The sequence below is a fragment of the Prunus mume genome, linkage group LG5, assembly GCF_029339155.1.
Source record: "Prunus mume cultivar Tortuosa linkage group LG5, ASM2933915v1, whole genome shotgun sequence".
In the NCBI taxonomy this organism is placed as follows: Eukaryota; Viridiplantae; Streptophyta; class Magnoliopsida; order Rosales; family Rosaceae; genus Prunus; species Prunus mume.
The window spans coordinates 10,913,739-10,935,638 of NC_142702.1; the positions used below are offsets into that span (position 1 = coordinate 10,913,739).

Below are 21,900 nucleotides of genomic sequence, written 5' to 3' on the forward strand. Positions count from 1 at the left end.
TCCAGTTGAACCATCAATACACAACCGACAGTTGCCACCACCTTCATTGGCACTGACAATTACCTGCAAAACTAGCGAAATATCCTCCATTTGCTTTCGTTTATTGCCAACCTTATCTGACCCATGCAAACCCATCGCCAACCTTTGTAGTGAGTCTTGCTGACTGCTCAAGAAGAGACATAAAATTAAACGGATCGAATCGCGGTGGCCGCATAGGGACGCACCCCTTCCACCCTACATAACAGGCGTATAGGGATGTCAAGTAATCGCACCACGGGTCGTAGCCTCCACGGTTGCTCGTTTGTGCCTTCAACTTTATGAGCAATGAAGATTCAACTCATAGACAATGAACCCTCAACCAGCAGCTCAAGAAGGGTAGACTGCCGAACACATCGTTCTAGAAAATCAACTTGAATTGACAAATTCTCAACAGCAACCAGTATGTGTTCCCGCCTACACTTGCTCGGGGAAGAAGCAGAATTAGCCATTTCTTCACAGCCACGGTGCTCCTGGAGCCCAGTAGGGCTCGCCGAGACTTGCCACCATAGCCCATCACTAGGTGAAAAAAGGGAGCTACCTCGCAAAGATGATAGCCGCTGTAGGGGGGAGGGGTGAAGGATTGACAAGCCAAAGTCCTAATAGTTTTTCCTTGCAGATTGGTATCGACTTCCAATCTCACAAACGCCATTGTGAACTGATTTAGGGAGGGAACAGTGAACCAGCCATGCACCTTTTCATATGTCCTAAAAAACCTGAGTCGAGTGACCAAGTCTACCATAAGCAAAACAATACTCCGGAAGATATTCGTACTTGAACTCTATTAGTCTTTCTCCAATTTCGAGAAAAGTAACTAGTGTTCAACTTATTAAAGGCAAATCAACATCAAAACGGACCCAGATGGCTCATCCTCATCTCAATTGTCCACCCATAGTACCTCACCTAAAATGGCCCCAACAACTTGAGCAATAGCTATTGTATGCCCATAGTACCTCACCTAAAATGGCCCCAACAACTTGAGCAATAGCTATTGTCATACAAAAACCGGGAATACCATGCAATTAAACCCAAAAGGTCCCATAATGTAATGACACTGTATGGAAGAGCCATCATGTGCCGTCTCTGCCATCAGGACGAGGGACCTCTGATAGGCCCATGGTTCCATATTAAGAACTTAGCGGCGATCACGGTCACTTACAAACTCAACCCAAAACCAATTATGTGCAATTTCCTTAATTGAGACATCCTTCTTACCTTTCCATAAGTTAGAAAAATTCTTGATAAAACCATTATGATTGACTTCTGTGGCGTTAGCACTTTTGCAACAAGGCCATAAATAAAACCCATTAATCGATCAGATACTGCAGAAGCCCTTATCACCACCCCTACCTTCTCCCGAGCTGTGAGCACAAGTTGTCGCTCAAGTGAAGTCCCAATCTCGTTGAGGGTCGGTTCCCTAGCCGAAAGCGGGGTTCCCTCTCCCCATACAAGCAGGACCGAAAACCAGAAAAAGTCGAAGTTCAATCTAGAGAAAGACAGAGAGCAAAAAACCTGTACCGTGGAGAGAGACGCTGCCAAAAACCAAAAAACCAAAGTCTCAATACAAAATGTGCCAGACACGATATAAAACTGAGAACCACTGCTAAATCGAAGCGATAAAAATCAAATCAGAGGAGGAAAGGACGAGATCCATATACCCAACACCAATTCGGAGAGCACTAGGAGAGAGTATTTCAGGAAAACATAGAGGACCAATACTCTTCTTGTGGGAGACAAGGAAGAAACCTTAGCCGTCAAGACTTTTCTCTCCTCGTATAAACGAGAGAGCGACCTTTGTCGTCTAACTAATTAAGTAGCATCCTTTTTAATTGTTAAAATGACATTTTTTTTATTCCACTTTTATTATTGTTAATTAAACCCATTTCTTTGGACAATGATTCCTTCCTTGCCCATAAGGAGGAACTCCTTATTCCCTTTTATTGTGACTCAACTACAAAGTGACATGTGCCCTCTTTTTTTAAGTTGTCAAACTTTTTTTTTTCATTTTTATTATGTCGGCATCAACTCTCGAAAGTGCTCTTTTTTCTTTTTTCTTTTTTTTTTCTCTACTGATTTTCTTTTTATTTTGTATTTTCCTTCCTTAGTCAAAATTTGAAGTCTTTGTTGCTCTTTCCAACTCTAACTTCAATAATCTCCTACAACCAAAGTAGTCACTAATAATATTGCTAGATGGCTCATTACTTAATTGGGTCTCCCATTAACATGCATTGCAATTAGCCAATTAAACAAAACCATCATAATTGTAAATTAAATTAAATTTATAGGGGAAGGAAATAAAAGATAGGGAGCACAAAGAGGCAAAAGGTAGGAGTAAATCGATGAGACTCCTACCTAGATGGAAATATCCTTCTTGATGATCTGTTGGGGATCGCTAGACCCCGCTTGATTTCTGCAATTTAACTTCGCTTGTTGTCTGGGGCGTTTAGCCCCCCTATATCACCAAAAAAAAGGAGGTAGGAGCACTATCTAAAAGAGGCTTATTGGCTATCTTTCTCAGTTAATTTCTAATTTTTAAATTAAGTTTTCTTAATATCATTTTTATCAATATTTTTTTTTTATAAACAAGATATTTGTATAATTTTCTTTTGCGTACCCTAAACCATAGAGGGGCATTTATGATATTTTACCCCAACATCATACTTAAATTCAATCGGACTAAGCCACTTTGTACGCCATGCGCTACTTTTATTGATGAGCGAGTATACTTGTCGCTTCTTAGGAAACTCTCCCGCAACTCTCCGATCAGGTAAACCTTGAAGACCCATCGAGTTTGAGTTCAATTTTTCAAAACATTCACCTGCTCTGTTCTCTGTCCTTTGTTTCCTAAGAAAAGTGAAGAATTCGAGAAATGAAGCTAAAATTTTGAAAGTTAGTTCTCTAATTTGTCTAGTTGTGTAATGGGCTCAGCTGGTTATAGTGTTATTTTGTTAGTTCCATTTTGTTTGAACAGTTTTCACTTTCAAGTTCACTCAAGTTTAACTTATGTTTCAAACAATGTGAGAAAAAGACCCAAAACTTGAAGCTGAAGTGATCTATTCATAATTGTTAGAAATCAAGGTTTAGTTGAAGGAAGACTATAGATTGAAGTTAGTGTTGTATAGCTGTCTTACTTAGACATCAATTATTTTCCTTTTCTATGTAATTACCTTAGACATAGGAATTGGAGATTTCTTTCCCTTTGTATTCACTAAGCTTTGTTATATATATGTAATCTTTGTACATTGATCAATACAAAAAACATTTACCATATTTTCTTATATTGTGTCAGAGTAAAACATATGATCCTCCTTTGCTTTTCCTGCAATCTTCATCAAGACAAATACCGAAGAAAGCAGTATCACACCAAAAACACAAAAATCCACCAACCAGGAAACTAATTCAATACCTGATTATGTAGTTTCTTTACTACTTCACCTTCATCATTTAGATAACCCTGGTGCTATTATTGTCTCCAAGCCTCTTATCGGAGATAATTACCCAACCTAGAGCCAAGCTATAGGCATAACTCTGGTAGCCAAGAATAAACTTGGATTCATTGATGAAAGCTTGACCATGCCTGCAAAAGTATCCCCATATTATGACCAATGGATTCGCTGTAGTAGTATGGTGAATTCTTGGATTGTCAATTCACTCTTTGCAAAGATCTCTAACAACGTCATTTATACCGAGAGCATGCTTAACGTCTAGACTGATCTCAAGGAACGATTTTCACAACAACAAAAAACTCCACGCATATTTGAGATACATCGGACTATATCTAATCACCGCTAAGGGACATCTTTTGTGTAAACCTATTACACTATCCTCAAAGGATTTTGGGATGAACTCTCATCATACAAATTTGTGGCTCCTTGTTCTTGTGGTGCCACCAATTCTCGTAATGATATCTTAGAGGAGCAAAGACTCATGCAATTTGATGAGTTGATTTTATATTATATATTTAACCTCATTCTTAGTATATTTTGGTTAATATGTTGGAAGAATTTTGATACTTTGAATTATATTTCCAATATAGGACTTTCGACTTCCTCTGGAGCAAAACATAATCAAATGAACGAATTTTGGAGTAATTCCAGTTGGAGGACGTACGTGAGTCACTTAGCTTGATCGTATCAAAATATCAGACTTTTCCACCAAGCGATGAGTTCCTGGCGAATAAATGAACAGCAGTGCGCTATGCTGGAATAGTGACGTTTTGGGCTTTTATTGCGATTTTGGAGCCCAAGATGACCTCGGATGGGTTCGTGGCCTTCTGGAGAAGTGTTTGGAATATTTTTATCTTTAAAACGAGCTATCTTGGGCCAGATTTGGGGGAGATTTGAGACTAAAACGTGGCTGGGCAGATTATGGGCAGATTCTCCTAATTCAATGTGGACTTTATTTCATAGTCTTATTTTACTTTAACTTAGTTTCCTTGTGGGGTTTGGGTAGCTAGGTTTTAGGAGGTATTTAAGCTCCTTTTCACAGAATTTAAGGGATCTCCTTTTAGAACTTCTTTTTGGCTTTGGGAGCAATTGCTAGGGTTTTGGATTTTCGCTACTTTCAGGTGTTTTCATTCTTACTCATTCGAATGATATTTTCTTGGATTTCAATTATGATTATGTGTAACTAATTCCTTTTACTAGGGGGAGGCCGTAAGCCTAGCATGAATATGTAGTTTTATTAATTTGCTTATGAATGGTTGCATGTTTGCTTTGAATTATTCATCACTGTGTTTAAAACTATCTATCGATTTTAATGACTGATCACCATTAGGATATGTAGACAAGTTATTTGATGCAATTTCTGTTGGAACATCACCCTGAAATTGAGGAGGGCTTCTTGTGATTAGTAATTGTAAGTTCACTTAAGGCAAACATCACGCTCTTAAGGGTTGCATGGTTTTTCAAAGGGTTTTCATAAAACTTAATGAGTCTTGCATGTTTATATTTGATCTGAACATCACAGACGGATTGCATGTTAGATATACGTTTTCGCTTGAACATCACAAGGAAAATATGTATTAGGAAAACCTAACCTTCAAAGCATATATGTGGAAATTCATAAGTAATTGATAGAATTGCATAGGATTGTGACGGTGTTGGCTAAACCCTAGTTTTCTCTAAATTGTTAGTCTTTAAAAAGAAATCGTTTTTCTTCTTTGCTGTTTTTATTTCCCAACTTTCAGATTTCGTTTACTGTTAGTTTAATCATTTCAAATTCATAAACTTCAAATCTTGGATAAAATCTATTTTAGTTATTAATTAAGAGTTAGTTTAATTACAGATTAGTCAAACAATCTTTGGGGACAACGACCTTGCATGAGCATTTATACTACAATTACCTTGTATTCTTGCAAGTATTTTCAGTGATTTTAACCTTGTTTGCGCAGGTACTAAAAATTCTATCAAGAAATTGGCGTCGCTGCCGGGGATTGTTTTAACTAATTTGTTTTTATCATATTCTTAGTCGATTTTGTTTACACTTTTTCTGTTTTTTTTAATTTATATATATTTTTAAATTTCGTCAAAATATTAATAAAATAAAAAAAAAATTTGAACATTTCGTTTCTGTTTCATATTCTGCAAACTGCATGGTCAAGACTAAATCAGGAACTGCACAGCTTATGCAGTTTGATCCGAACTAGAGCGCACTCTGCATAGACAACGAAGAGAAGTTAATCGGGCTGGGATTCGCTGCAGGCACTTTTCGACAAATTTGCTTGCGATGGGGAAAAATGGTGTTGGCAATACCTGCAACAGGCAGACCACTCAGAGAGTCTTTGGCTGCCCGTGCCACTGATGTTCCTAATTGCATAGTCTATCCGACCCAGGAAGAGGGTGATTCGTTCGAGATCAAGCACCATATGCTTGAAATTTTACCAACATTCCGTGGGCTGCCTAATGAAGATGCAAACATACATATTGCAAAATTTATTGTGGGTTGCAAGAATATTTTGATTAGGGGTTTTTCTGCTGAAGCTATCAAGTTACGTCTTTTTCCTTTCACTTTGAAAGACAAGGCAGAAACTTGGTTATTTACTCTACCAGCTAATAGCATTACTACTTGACAGCAGTTACACACAAAATTCCTGAATAAATATTATCCAGCATCTAAGACATTGAATTACAAGAGGGAGATTTTGACATTCACACAGAAGCCTAATGAAGAGTTTCATGAAACATGGGAAAGATATACAGAGATGTACATAAAGTGTCCACATGTTAATATTGATTCAGATACACAGATGAATATTTTCTTTGATGGGCTTAATCCAACATTTAAGAGTCATGTGAATGCATCAGCTGGAGGATCGTTGTCAAATAAATCTGCAAGAGAAGCATTTGAATTATTTGGTATGATGGCTACAGAATCTCAACAATGGGCAGCAGAACATTCACAGAAAAGGGGAATTTTTGAGTTATCAGCAGGATCTCCTAACATGTCTGCACAAATGGCACAAATGGAGAAGAAAATTGATGCAAAGTTTGACATTATTCTACAACAGATGGCAAGTTCTACACAACAGCCACTTGCAACAACAGTTTGCACTATCTGCAGCATGGCTACACACGACATAATGGGCTGCCCACGGAGAGACTCCTACCAAGAGCTTGTTGAACAACATGTCAATATGATGAACAGCTATCAAAGGCCTAGGAATGATGCATATGCCAATCATTACAATCCAGGATGGAAGGATCATCCTAATTTCAAATGGAGTGACAATCAGAATAATGCAAAACCATTCCAGCATGCCCAAAAACCTTTTGTTCCCTCCAAACCATCTCTGGATGATCAACTAGCTAAATTGGCAGCAACAACTCAATCATTCATCGAGGGTAACAATCAAAGATTTCAAAATGTTGAAGCATCAATTAAAAATTTGGAGCAATAATTTGGCCAGCTAGCTGCACAGATTTCAGACAGAGACAAAGGCAAATTTCCTAGTCAAACGATTCCTAATCCAAATGGACGTGAAGATTGCAATGTTGTTCGGACTCTACGTTGTAGAAAAAGTTATGACAATCGTGAAAATAGCATTGAACAGGAGCAGCAAGCAGTGGAGGATAATATAGAAAATTTTGCAGCAACAGAACCTAGCAAAATTGCAGAAAAACATAAACGGGCAGATCCAGAAACTGTTCCAAAACAAGTTCCTGAGCGTGTTTATGAGGCCCCAATTCCATATCCAGAACGTTTGAAGCCAAAAGCAAAAGATCAACAACTCAAGGACTTTATGCAGACATTATCCAAGGTTCAAATCAACATTCCGTTACTGGATGCAATCAAGAAAATTCCATCATATGCCAAATTTTTGAAGGAAGTTTGCAGCAACAAAAAGAAGCTTTCAAATTTGGAAAAAGTCATTTTGACAGAACAGTGCAGTGCAGTTTTGCTACACAAATTGCCACCTAAGAAAAAAGATCCAGGGAGTTTTAATATTTCTTGCACTATTGGAAATTCTAATTTTAAAAGTGCTTTAATTGATTTGGGTGCAAGTATTAATTTGATGCCTTTTTCTGTTTTCTAGCGATTGGGGCAAGGAGATTTAAAGTCTACATCAATGATACTTCAACTAGCTGACCGTTCAATTACTTATCCAAGAGGTGTTATTGAAGATCTAATTATAAAGGTTGATAATCTTTATCTACCAGCAGATTTTGTGGTTCTAGACATGGATGAAGACCTTCAAACACCTATTATTTTGGGGAGGCCGTTTATGGCCACTGCTAGGACTTTAATTGATGTGGAAGCTAGAACATTGACTCTAAGGGTTCAGGACCAATCTGTGTGTTTAATTTGTTTGAGGCAGCAAAACGTCCTACTGAATAGCAAGAATGCATGCGCATTGATGTGGTAGACAGTATGATTCAAGACAATTATTATGCCAATTCAAATACAGGTCAATCTAATAAACCGTTTGCTGGGAAAAAGCGAAAATTGCAGTTCAATAAGCTAGAGGAAATTCGTCAAGGTGCTTATAATAGTTCTCGCATCTACAAGGAAAGAACGAAGGCATTTCATGACAATCAGATTTTACGGAAGGAATTTCAGCCGGGACAAAAGGTTCTAACATTCAATTCAAGGCTCAAGTTATTTCCAAGGAAATTAAAATCTCACTAGACTGGACCCTACCTGGTGACTCAAGTTTTTCCTCATGGAGCAGTTCAAATCACTAATGAAGCTCAAGGCAACACATTCAAGGTCAACGGTCACAGGCTGAAACCCTACGTGGAGACACCCTTTGACACTGCAAACGAGTCTTTGACTCTGAAGGAACCAGTGATTTGACCACCAGGCTTCTGTAAAGTCTAGCTACAGACTTAAAATAAAGCGCTTATTGGGAGGCAACCCAATTTTTCTAAACTGTTTACTCCTTTTAATTTCAAAAAAAAAAAACTATTAAAAAAAAAAGAAAAAGAAAAAGTGTGAAGTAAGTGTGTCAAGTATGAATAAAAGGGATGAGAGGTAAGGGTTTTAGTCGAATCTCCTTAACTATGATGGTTCACTTTACACCGAAGGAAGTTTGTGAATTCTTTTCTAATTGATTCTAAATAGCTTAGACTCTGTGGTGGGGTTACTTGGATCTATTGAAAAGATGTTCTAGTTTTTAAAAATTTCCTATGGATTGCAACTTGAAGGTGGAAATTTTGTACTGGTTAAGTGTTGGTCAAGTGTCCAGTTTGTTAAGTTCTTATTTCTGTTTGAGTCTTGTTTTGCTTGAGGACAAGCGAAAAGCTAAGTTTGGGGGTATTTTGATGAGTTGATTTTATACTATAGATTTAACCTCATTCTTAGTATATTTTGGTTAATATGTTGGAAGAATTTTGATACTTTGAATTATATTTCTAATATAGGACTTTCGACTTCCTCTGGAGCAAAACATAATCAAATGAACGAATTTTGGAGTAATTCCAGTTGGAGGACGTACGTGAGTCACTTAGCTTGATCGTATCAAAATATCAGACTTTTCCACCAAGCGATGAGTTCCTAGCGAATAAATGAACAGCAGTGCGCTATGCTGGAATAGTGACGTTTTGGGCTTTTATTGCGATTTTGGAGCCCAAGATGACCTCGGATGGGTTCGTGGCCTTCTGGAGAAGTGTTTGGAATATTTTTATCTTTAAAACGAGCTATCTTGGGCCAGATTTGGGGGAGATTTGAGACTAAAACGTGGCTGGGCAGATTATGGGCAGATTCTCCTAATTCAATTTGGACTTTATTTCATAGTCTTATTTTACTTTAACTTAGTTTCCTTGTGGGGTTTGGGTAGCTAGGTTTTAGGAGGTATTTAAGCTCCTTTTCACAGAATTTAGGGATCTCCTTTTAGAACTTCTTTTTGGCTTTGGGAGCAATTGCTAGGGTTTTGGATTTTCGCTACTTTCAGGTTTTTTCATTCTTACTCATTCGAATGATATTTTCTTGGATTTCAATTATGATTATGTGTAACTAATTCCTTTTGCTAGGGCGAGGCCGTAAGCCTAGCATGAATATGTAGTTTTATTAATTTGCTTATGAATGGTTGCATGTTTGCTTTGAATTATTAATCACTGTGTTTAAAACTATCTATCTATTTTAATGACTGATTACCATTAGGATATGTAGACAAGTAATTTGATGCAATTTCTGTTGGAACTTCAAATCTTGGATAAAATCTATTTTAGTTATTAATTAATAGTTAGTTTAATTACAGATTAGTCAAACAATCTCTGGGGACAACGACCTTGCATGAGCATTTATACTACAATTACCTTGTATTCTTGCAAGTATTTTCAGTGATTTTAACCCTGTTTGCGCAGGTACTAAAAATCCTATCACAATTCCTCATAGGCTTTGATAAAGTTTATTCTACTATTCGAAGCAATATTCTATTGATTGAATCATTACCCATCGTTAATTGAGTTCACCACTATACAAATACCATATCAATCTGCCTTGGCTACTATTTCTTGTTCATAATCCAAACCAAAATATCATTGTGATTTTTGTGGAGCAAATGGTCATACTGAATCTCATTGCAGGAACAAAGATCCTTCAAAATATCATTGTGATTTCTGTGAGAAGGATGGGCGCTCATTGTCGCTACAAAAGGAGACAATGCAATCAGTCCACCAGAGATCAATCCACTGGAAATTGGTTGAATAGGAACCATGCACCTAGAAGGAATAATAAAAATAGATCGAATAATCCTCCCTTCACTGTTGCAGTGCAATGCCAATCCATCACCAACCAACACCGGCATAACTCTCACTCCAAAGGAATATCAAAAATTTCTTTCCATGGTTTCCAATGGTAATAGTAGTCCTTTGGCTAATAATTTTTCAAGTATTTCAAGTGGCCTTACCTCTAGTTTCAATTCCTCTACTTGGATTATTGACTCAGGTACCACTGACCATATGATATCAAATTCAAAATTGCTTCATACCAAAACACCCATTACTTGTGCACCAGTTAAATTACTTATTGGCCAAACAACATCTATTACACATATAGGCCCGTCAAATCCATCCCCCACATTACCCTTTCAAAATGTACTCTTTGCACCTTCTTTTTAATTCAATTTAATGTCCATTCATAGGATTATTAAGTCCTTAAATTTTTTTGTCACATTTTATCCTGATGAATGCATTTTCCAGGTCCTAGTTATGAAGAAAATGATTGGCAAGGGTAGCGTGCGTGGTGGTCTATACTACTTGGATTCCGAAGATTCTCCCATTGTTTCTATTGTCACATCTGTACCTTTAATCTCTATCATTGGCATTTAGGCCATCCTTTCTATATGGTTTAATCGCAGAGTTCGCACCTTTCAAATTTTGTTTCTTGTTTTAATAGGGATACTTGTTTGATTTGTCCATTTGCAAAACATGATAGAACTCCTTTTCCTTTAAGTACTATTTCCAGTTCCAAATGCTTTGATGTAATACATTGTGACATTTGATGCCCTTTCACTATTTCATCTTTTACTGGTGCTAAGTATTTCTTAATCATTGTTGATTACTATTCCCGTTGCACTTGGACTTATCTCATGCATTTCAAATTTGAAGCTTTCCACTTTATACAACAATTTTTTTTCTATGACCAAATTGCAATTTAATTCTTCTATTTGCAAAATTCGCATTGATAACGGTTTAGAATTTCTCAATGCTAATCTTCAATAATTTTTTTCTTCTGTGGGAGTGCACTGGCACACCATAACAAAATGGTGTCGTCGAGTGAAAACATCGTCACCTTCTCAATGTGGCATGATCCATTCGTTTTCAATCTCATCTACCTCTCCAAATTTGGGGAGAATGCATCTTGACAGCTACATATCTCATCAATCGATTACCAAGTAAGGTTTTAAAAGGTAAAACACCCTATAAAATTTTATTTGTAAACCACCAACATATACACACTTAAAAGTTTTTGGTTGTCTTTGCTTTGCCAACAATGTCTTACACAAAGCACACAAATTTGACAAACGACCCACACTTGGAATTTTTGTTGGTTATCCCCAAAATAAAAAAAAGGTTACAAAATTTATGATTATTCCTCCCATTAATCATTTTATTAGTCCCTGAACTTGGACTCGATTTGCATTTGAGTCTCTCAATTTCCAAAATCATTCCCGTGTTCCTTCAACTTCACTTTCGTTAGGACAAATAGTCATGCCGTCAATTTTGTTAACTTTTCTGTTAAATGCATGGGCAAAATGGTATTTTTGTATTAAATTGATCAAAATATGAATAAAAAAATTAAAATTAAACTCTCTCTCTCCCCTTCTATCCTGATTTCCACTTCCCCCAAACTTGAATAATTTTTTTTGGGTTAGTTTTTTATTAGATTTTTTTTTTATTGTTATTTTAAAGATATGATTTTTTATTCATTTTTTTTGTTTTAATATAAAAATACCATTTTGCCCTTGCATTTAACAGAAAAAGTAAAAAAAATTGATGGCAGGACCATTTGTCCTAACAAAAGTGAAGTTGAAGGACTACATGAACGATTTTGGAAATTGAGGGACTCAAATACAAATCAGATCTATGTTCAGGGACTTATAAAATGATTAACCCAAATTTTTATTAGTCGGGATGTCCAATTTTTTGAAACCCATTTTCCTTATGAAACAACAGATTCCACTCATGATCACACTATTTTTTCACCTCCAAATATGCGTACACTACCTACAAATACCTATGACACTGAACCACCTCCATCTTTTCCTTCCAATGCACCCACTCCTACACCTACAGACCAACAACATGATCTCACATATTCACCCTCTTCATCAACTTCTATTCCTAACCATATATCACCTCCTTCCTCTATATCTAAAATTAATCATCATTCCACCCCATCACATATTATCACACCATTGACTGCGGACAATACCACGACACCACTTTGCCATCCAACCACTACTCCTCCCACTCCTTCACCGACTTCTCCAGCAGTTGATCTTGAACCACATATATGTCGACCACCTATCAAGCTCCTTGACTACCACTGTTACAATGCCCATGTCAATCCATCTTCTTCTCCTTCGGTTAACAAAGGTACGCGTTACGCTCTCTCTCATTACCTCACTTATTCTAATATTTTTGACCCTCGCAATGTTTTTTTAGCATCTATCTCTTCTATAGAGGAACCTACTTCCTATTCATAGGCTTCTCTTATTCCCCACTAGTGTGACACCATGCCTGATGAAATCCACGCTCTTGAATCAAATTCCACTTGGTCACTTGTTCCTCTCCTTGCAAACAAATGCCTCATTGGTTGTAAATGGGTATACAAAGTCAAACAAAATTCAGATCGTGCTATCGAGTGGTTGAAGGCTCGCCTAGTTGCTAAAGGTTACGCTCAATTAAAAGGTGTTGATTACAAAGAGACTTTCTCTTCCATTGCAAAATTGGTCACCGTTCAAGCTCTTCTTACAATTGCTGCCTCCAAGGATTGGCATCTTCATCAATTAGGCATTAACAATGCTTTTTTGCATGGTGACGTACATGAAGATGTCTATATGCAACCTTCGCCTGGTTATGTCCATAAGGGGGAGAATTTTGTTTGCAAGTTACATAAATCGCTCTATGGACTTAAGTAGGCTTCTACGCAATGGTTTGCCAAATTTTCATAGGTCATTCTTGACTTTGTTTACATTCAATCTAAAGCCAACTACTCTATGTTTTATAAACACAAAGGAATCCCCTCAGTGTTTATACTAGTGTATGTCAATGATGTAATTATTACATGTTTATATGCAAGTGAGATTTCCAAGCTTAAGAACTTCCTACATCAGCGATTCAAGCTAAAAGACTTAGGCAACCTCAAATATTTCATTGGGATTGAGGTGTCAGAATCACGAAGAGGCATTTGTTTGAACCAACGACAATATCCTTTAGATATTATCAAAGATGTAGGTTAATTGGGAGCTAAACCTAAGCCTTTTCCCGTGGAAAAAAAATCTAAAGCTCAACAATGTTGATCCATCTACTCAATAATCTAGCCTCATATCGTCGCTTGATTAGAAAACTTATTTATCTAACTATTACAAGACCAGATATTCTTTTTGCAGTTAATATCTTCAGCCGATTCATTTACCAACCACGCCAACCACATATGAAAGCTGACACACATTTAGTTCATTACTTAAAGGGATCACCTGATCAAGGTATTCTATTATCCTCTCATAATGAATTAAAATTGTGAGCTTTCTGTGACTTAGATTGGGTAAGTTGCCCCATGACAAGAAGATCAACAACGGGTTATTGTGTGTTTCTCAAAACAAGTCCAATTTCATGGAAAACCAAAAAATAATCCATTGCATCTAGGTCCTCATCAGAAGCTGAGTATATCATGAGCGAACCAAACACATTGAAATTGATTGCCATGTTGTTCATGAAAGAATTCAAGACGGGACATTACGTACTGCATTCCTTCCTTCTAGAGATCAAATTAGAGATATCTTTACAAAAGCATTGGGCAAGGAAACTTTCCTACGATTAAAAAGCAAGTTGAATCTTTTAGACATACATGCTCCTACTTGAGGGGGAGTGTTAGAAATCAAGGCTTAATTGAAGGAAGACTTTAGATTGAAGTTAACATTGTATAGCTGTCTTACTTGAACAACAATTATTTTCCTTTTTTGTGTAATTACCTTAGACATATGATCTGGAGATTTCTTTCTCTTTGTATTCCTTAAGCTTTGTTATATATATGTAATCTTTGTACATTGATTAATACAGGAAACATTCACCATATTTTCTTATAATAATAGTGCAGATTTTAGAATTCAAGATTAGTGCTTGGGTTTCTCTTTTTTTTTTAGGACAAAACCACATATTTTTAGGGTCTAGTACTCCAGTCCAAATGTTCAATGAAGGTAGCTGATTCTATTAAGTGATCATCTGAGAGAGAGTTTTGAGAGTTGGAAAGTGGAGGATTTATGCTAATTGTACCTGGCTTTCGACTCAGTTGTTATGTTCTCTTGTATAGCTTTTCCTTTCCTTGTTAACTGGTTTTATGTCTGTTTAGAGATGGATGAAGTTTCTTTGAACACTGAGCCAGCAAGCGATGATGATGATGATGAATTTGAGATTGAAGAAGATTGTGCAATGACAGATTTTATTAGTCAAACTGGGAAAGATACAGAGGAAAACTAAGCTACAGTAGTGAAGGTTTTAAAAAGAAAATTGAAGTAAATCGCCCAAGGACAGAAACTAGAACCGGCTATCCAGCAATGATGATAAATTTTAGGTTAATGGACTCCAATATGTGGAGAGTTATTGAAGTTGAGATTGAGCAAAACCACTTGATTAGTCCAGCAAGTGGAAAATTTTATAAATCTCACAAGAGCGTAGGCGGTGGAACCAAAAGAGCGTTGCAGTTAGATATTGCTAAAGAAGTACAAAAAAGATCAGGCTATTTAGAACAGCGATCATTGATTCTGAGGGTAATGGAAACGTAGATGTTGATGAAGGAGAATCTGGGAATAGAGTTTATTACTCCAATCAATTGAAGCTTAAATAAGGAGATGACCAAGCAGTTCAAAATTACTTTTCTCGCTTGCAATTAATGGATCCAAACTTCTTTTATGTGGCGGATCTAAATGAGAAAGGATGCTTGAGAAATTTGTTCTAGGCTTATGCGAGGACGGGGGTTGCTTACAGTTATTTTTGTGATGTAGTTTCCATTGACACTACATGCTTGGAAAATAAATTTGAAGTCTCGCTGGTGTCATTTCTTCGAGTAAATAATCATAGACAATTTGTGCTGCTGGGCTGTGGTTTATTTGCAAGCAAGACAATTGAATCTTATACATGGTTGTTTAGAACTTGGCTTACATGCATATTGGGATGCCCTCCACAAGCCATCATTACTTACCAATGCAAAACATTGCAAACTGCCATTTCTGATGTTTTCCCTAGAGCTTCTCACTGTCTTTGGTTATCACATATAATGCAATTTGGGAGGATTGTTTTGAATATGAAGCAATTAAAGAAACTTTGAATAGAACAGTTTACTACTCTTTGAGGGTGGAGCAATTCGAAGCAGCTTGGGAGGATATGGTCCAGCTATGGAACTAGAGATCTTAAATGGCTTCAAGCATTATTTGAAGAGCGGAAGCAATGGGTTGCAGTATATTTGAAGGAGATATTTTTGGTAGGAATGTTCCCTGTGCAGCCAAGTGAGGTTGTCTCTTCGTACTTTGAAGAACTTCTTCATAAAGATACTACTTTGAAGGAATTTTTAGATAAGTATGATCAAGTTCTGCAAACACATCATCAACTGGAAGCCTTGGTTGATTTGGATTCAAGAAATTCGAGTTCTATGTTGAAATCAAGATGCTATTTTGAGTTGCAACTCTCCAAAGTGTACACTAATGACATTCTTAGGAAGTTTGAATCGGAGGTAGAGGGAATGTAATCTTGTTTCAGCACTAGTTAGTTAAATGCTTATGGGCCAATCGTAACATACATTGTGCAGGAACAAACTGAAGTTGATCCTGCGCTGAAGTTGATGGAAATAGGACAGAGATGAGAGGCTATGAGGTTTTTCTAGAAATATGAATTAATCGAATTATTTTATTCTCCTCATTCTGAGGTATTTATAAGATGTATAAAGTATACAAAAAAGGTAAGTATACAAAGTCAACTATATTAAATAATAACTCTAAACCTAATATATCACGCCAACACCCCCCCCCCCCTCAAGTTGGTGCATAGATATCACATATGCCCAACTTGAATAGTGATGTATGAAGTTCTTTGCTAGAAACTGCATGGGTCATCATGTCGGCTAGCTAGTCTGCTCACTTGATGTGAGGCACAGTAATGATGTCATTCACAATATTATCCTTGATGAAATGTCTATCAACCTCAATGTGTTTGGTTATGTCATGCTGGATAGGATTATTAGCAATTTCAATGGCTGTTGTGTTATCACAATACATTACCATTTGTTTCTCGGGACCAAATCCAAGTTCCTTCATTAGGATCTTCAACCAAATCAATTCTGTCATAGCATGATGACAAGCTCCATATTTAGCTTCCACACTAGACAAAGACACCACCTTTTGCTTCTTGCTTCTCCAAGTTACTAGATTGCCTCCTATGAATGATGCATTACCAGATATAGACTTCTTATCAAACTTAGATCATGCATCATCTCGAACTCCTTAGCCAAGCAACTCTGGAGTTCCTCAATCTCACATGCATTGTTTTCTATAACCACTATGTCATCCACATATACAATTAACATAGTAATCTTATCACCACCACGCTTAATAAATAGAGTGTGGTCAGCTTGAGATTGTTTGAACCCATAATCCTTCATAGATCAACTTAATATGCCAAACCAAACTCTTGGTAATTGTTTCAGGCCATAAAGTGCCTTTTTTAACTTACACACTTTTCCTTCCTTTGGTGTAAACCCCAGAGGATCCATGTATACTTCCTCTTGTATGTCTCCATGTAAGAAAGCATTCTTTACATCGAACTACCGTAATGGCCAATCCAAGTTTGCGGCAAAGGACATGATGACTCGAATTGTGTTTATCTTGGCTATTGGAGCAAACGTTTCCAAGTAGTCCACACTCCATAAATTTGAGTATAACCTTTTGCCACAAGCCGAGCTTTGTACCTCTCAATATTGATCCATCTGGCTTATACTTGGCTGTAAACACCCATTTACAACGTCCAGTCCTCTTCTCATCAAAAAGATTTACCATATCCCATGTACTATTTTCTTGGAGAGCTTTCATTTCCTCTGCCATTGCAGATTTACACTTTGGATCTTCTAAAGCTTCTTGAAAAGAGTTAGAAAGAGATACAGAAGACAATTGAAGTGCAAAGGCTAGAAGAGTTTTAGAGAGGCGATGATAGGACACATAATCAGAAATAGGGTAAGTAACACAATTACTAGGGGAGAAACCAAAACGATATGGTTTATTCCTTACTCGGGATGGGTATCTCTGCTCTTGACCGTCACCAACTGGGTTCAAAGACAGAGACTCGGAATTGCTAAAATATGAGAACTATGAGAGAATATTTGTTTGTGAGAATTTTTTGTGTATTATTCTTCTTGTATGAGATCATATTTATAATACAACGGAACTTTAATGGGCAAGTAAATAATAAATTCATATTTCTATTTACAAGGAAATCAGGAATTAAAGTAAATCAAATATAATTATAATGGGAATCTTTGATATGTAAGGAAATAAAGTCAATGGTCCACAAGTCATGCCAACAGGAATTGTTAGGCTCAACATACAAAAGAAAAGGATTAGATGTTTGTACCTCAGATGGTGCTACTACAGACGCATTCTCACGGGAAGCTGATTGGAATAGAGGAGTGGTATCAAGAGAGGGGTTAGCTGCAGAATCAGTTACGTCAAGTTCAGTAGAGACAGTATCAGCTGCAAATTTCTTTTTTTTCTGATAAGTTTTGTAGACCACAGGAACCGGAATAGATGATTGCATATGAGATGGAGGTCCTTTGCATCTGTGGCATGTTCAACTTGAGAGGATATTTGCGCAGGCATGCACTCCATTCTTAACCAAAATGGCGTGGAGGAGATCCCGGCTCAAATATGTGCTTTCGCGATGGAGAAAGGATATTAAACGGAATTTTATTTTTTATCATAGCTGCAGTGGCGTTGACATCAATAACCCAGTTCACAGGTATGATCATTTGTATAAATGCATCATGCAAGTCGTGGAAGAAGGGAAGAAATCACAAGACCGATACAAGATTGCGTTAGGGGCACCGGACGAGATACAAGCTTTGTCTTACAGAGGATCCTGCCCTGTAAGTGATAAATTATGTACAGAATGAATGGTGTAATACATAAAATTAAGGCACCAACTCGTTGTAGCTGGAAATTTATGTACAATAAATATAAATGCAATCAAAATGTATACACAGAATAAAAGCAATCTGTGCTAAGAATCTATCCTTGCAAATATTGACGGTTATATTTTTGCTTTCGTAGCAATTTAAGCAGGCATTTCCTTTCCATTTCATCATGTCATGACCAAAACTTCCACAACCAGCTTGCAAAGGGATGTGCATATTCACAAAGAAAATGAGTCATGGGTCTAAAATGTCATTGGCAGAATACAACAATAGCATGTAGAGCTACTCTAAAAATCAGAATCACTTTCTCAAGATATTTATCAAACTGACTATTTAACCCAAAGTTCTAAAGCTTAAGCATGCATGGCAAACCTACCTAAGTCCTTCAACCTGACCCTTGGTCCAGTACAGGAAGTCTGCAATGTAGACTGATTGACTTGCCCATTTGATGGGAACCAGGAATGAAAAATTGGAAGATCACCATCCAGCAAGCACTGGTACCTTGCGGAGCAATCCCATAGAAAGCGTAATCTGGCTTACCCAAGTGGCACTGAAGGCTCTTGCCAAAATGCTTCACACTCACTTGCACAGATCGAGCATCTCCCCTCAAAATCGTCCTTGCTGACCGAGTCTGAGCACTGAGGTTTCGATCTTCAGATGGAGCATCAGCTCTTTCACCTAAGACCAACAGCTTCTGAAACTCAGCACCAAGTGTGATTAATGTTGTGGAAATCTGAATGTGTAAATCCACATACTTGCTTATGGAAATATTAAGAAACTCAGTACATATGCTGACACTACTACGAAGAGCACGGTGGAGAAGAGAAACGTCTACTGCATAACAAATGCAGTCCTCATTCTGGCTGTAGATGCGATAGTCATCGAAAAGAGCTTCTTTGCGAAACTGAGCAATAGACTGAACTCCATCACCATTGAAGAGGTTGTGGAGGAAGATAACATGGTCTCTATTGGCATATCTTTCCCATCTTGTCTAGTCTGGTAGGAACCTCATTTCCAAAAGATTTACACCATTCTCCGTAATATTCCTTGAACTTCTTCATCTCTCTATACTTGTCTGTTCTTGTCTCACTTCTCAGGCATAAAAGCTCTTGTTAATTCAATAAAGAACCATGATTGCTAACCAAATCCTACTGAACAAATTCAAACCCACCAAGAGTAGCCTTACAAATAGCACTCAAAACTCAAAAAATCTCAGACAGAGTGACACAAGCCAAAAAGATATAAATGAACAAGAAAGAAGAACATGAATGAATTCAATTTGAGGAAGCAAATATCAGTCAAACATGGGCTGCACAGGACCAATAGCATTTCGTTGTCCTCTGTCATGGCTAGTCCCCATATCTGTGTGTAGACGAATATTTTGACATTATTTGTTAGTATACTGTAATAAAGCACACTCACCATGAAAAGTCAAATGGTTAGTATGGACAAATATATTATTAAATTTACTATATTAAATTACAGGTTCCACTTGATTTTCATTCACAGCTTGTCACTTTTAATACACTTTTCATAGAAAGATGTCTCTTGTCACTCCCCAGTTTATAAGAATTTTTTTAATTTTTATTTTCATTCAGTATGTGTAGTGCAGCTTAAGTCGTTAAGAGCATTCACTCATGCACCAAAGGTTATGTATTTGACGCCTCCTCTAATATCACTTGTATACAAAAGAAATATAAACCGGTAATTAGTGTCTGAAAATTACTAAATAGATAGAGTAAGTGCTACCTATACATAAAGATATATAGAAATCGATATGTTATATAGCTGGTGCCTGAGCATTACTTTATATATAGACCAGCACTTACAATCAGGCTTCAGCCACTGCACTGCACTAATCAACCTTAAATTCCTTTAGTTGTACGGCACTATTGTCCTAAGATGCAGTGCATTACCAATTTACTTGCCCTGAACTCATCCGATTCAACTACGGTGCCTCTACAAGATCTGCTGCCTAAAGAAACTTTCTTTGAGAACTTGGATCTCTACCAGTGGGAAGGCTTCTGGTACAGACCAAAACACCTTGAAGCTGCAAAAGCCTTCCGCTCACAATTTGAAGCCAAAAATGATGACATTTTTTTGGCATCCGCCATGAAAACAGGTAGCACATGGCTGAAAGCTCTTTGTTTCAGCATCATGCAGAGGCAATGCAAAGTTGATGGCAAGGAGTACGAGGACCTTCTGACAAAGAACCATCCTGCCCATTATGTCAAGACCTTAGAAGTCCAGCTATATACAGCAAATCCACCTCCTGATCTTTCAGGTATGCACTCTCCAAGACTCTTCCACACTCACATGCCTTATAAGGCCATGCCTGAATGCATTAAATACACAGAGTGCAAGATTGTGTACATAGCCCGAAACCCTAAAGACACCATTGTGTCGATGTGGCACTTTATGAACACTCTTAGAACGCCTGAACAAGGTCCTTATCCACTAGAGGATGCATTTGAAAGCTTTGTTAATGGGGTCTGCCATTTTGGGCCATTCTTTGACCATGTTTTGGAGTATTGGAATCAGAGCTTAAAGATGCCTGAGAAAATACTGTTTTTGAAATATGAGGATATGAAAAAGGACCCGAAGAAGCAAGTAATGAGGCTGGCTTCGTTCCTGAGAAAGCCGTTTGACAATGAAAAGGAGGTCGAGGAGGTGATTCGAAGATGCAGCTTGGAGAGGCTCAAGAACCTGGAAGTGAACAAGAATGGGATTGATCCTTGGGTTGGGATGCCAAACAGTTCTTTTTTCAGGACTGGGATTATTGGGGGCTGGAAAGACTTCTTGACAACAGAGATGTCTGAGCGCCTTGATCAAATTGCCCTCAGCAAGTTAGAGGGATCTAGTCTTAGCTTTGAATATGATGCTATATAGAGTTGGTTCACATAACCAAACTCTGTTTGTAATTGATATGCTTTCAGTAGACAATGTTTTCTGATCCACATATATGCTTAATTATTTTCTTCCAGTTTTTGTTCACCTTATGATCCATATACTTAATTATTTTCTTCGTTTCTCCCACACATTTTGGTTGCTAATCAAACATGATGTTAATTTATTTTCCTAAAAAAAAAAAAAGGCATGTAACGATTTATCTTCCTAAGTGTGCATGGCTTAACCTCTCAAAGGTAATTAAAGACTAAACCGTTAGGATGTTAATGTTGAACAATCGAAGTTTAGCGGTTGCTTAACCTATATCAGAGCTTTGAGACATGAGTTTTGGGTTGAAAATCTCCTACACACATTCTCCACTGTTAGTGCACTTCCAAAGGTGCTCATTTGCTAGGGCAAAAGGAAGTCCAGGCTTGGAACAAGCCCCCAGCTATGGAAGGCAGCAAAAATGGGACCTAGGACCGCCCAAAGGCAATAATTGTCTGAGCTGGGGTTTGCTGATCTCATGCTGACGTCATTAACCTATTTAAATAAATAAATAAAGGAAAAAATACCAAAAAAATCAAAATCTTTTATTCTATAAATACCTAGCCATGTTCTTCACTTCCCACACCAAAA

General features: G+C 37.3%; 1 protein-coding gene, 1 non-coding gene and 3 pseudogenes across 2 annotated transcripts; 3 read left to right on the forward strand and 2 right to left on the reverse strand.

The window, feature by feature from the left end:
- The first annotated feature begins 5,773 nt into the window (after positions 1 to 5,773).
- Positions 5,774 to 7,570, forward strand: LOC148916902 (uncharacterized; annotated as a pseudogene).
- Positions 6,161 to 6,267, reverse strand: LOC148916903 (small nucleolar RNA R71). Its single transcript, XR_016127569.1, has one exon. It is a non-coding gene; the product is annotated as a small nucleolar RNA R71 (small nucleolar RNA).
- Positions 7,571 to 14,552: 6,982 nt separating the features above from the next.
- LOC148916904 (protein FAR1-RELATED SEQUENCE 6-like) lies at positions 14,553 to 18,331 on the forward strand (annotated as a pseudogene).
- Positions 18,332 to 18,760: 429 nt separating this feature from the next.
- LOC148916905 (uncharacterized) lies at positions 18,761 to 19,436 on the reverse strand. The gene is made up of 2 exons (XM_089052316.1): positions 19,383 to 19,436; positions 18,761 to 19,291 (listed from the first exon to the last, which is right to left on the reverse strand). The coding sequence occupies exons 1-2, from the start codon at positions 19,434 to 19,436 to the stop codon at positions 18,761 to 18,763; spliced, it is 585 nt and encodes a 194-aa protein (XP_088908442.1).
- Positions 19,437 to 20,159: 723 nt separating this feature from the next.
- On the forward strand, positions 20,160 to 21,363 carry LOC103330994 (cytosolic sulfotransferase 5 pseudogene; annotated as a pseudogene).
- Positions 21,364 to 21,900: the final 537 nt, after the last annotated feature.

Bases quoted from the DNA above. Each gene is read 5' to 3' on its own strand.
- LOC148916905 (XM_089052316.1), bottom strand. From the start codon at position 19,436: ATGAAGAAGTTCAAGGAATATTACGGAGAATGGTGTAAATCTTTTGGA. The intron at 19,292-19,382 runs GTTCCTACCAGA...GATGGAGTTCAG, and splicing joins GTAAATCTTTTGGAAATGAG to TCTATTGCTCAGTTTCGCAA.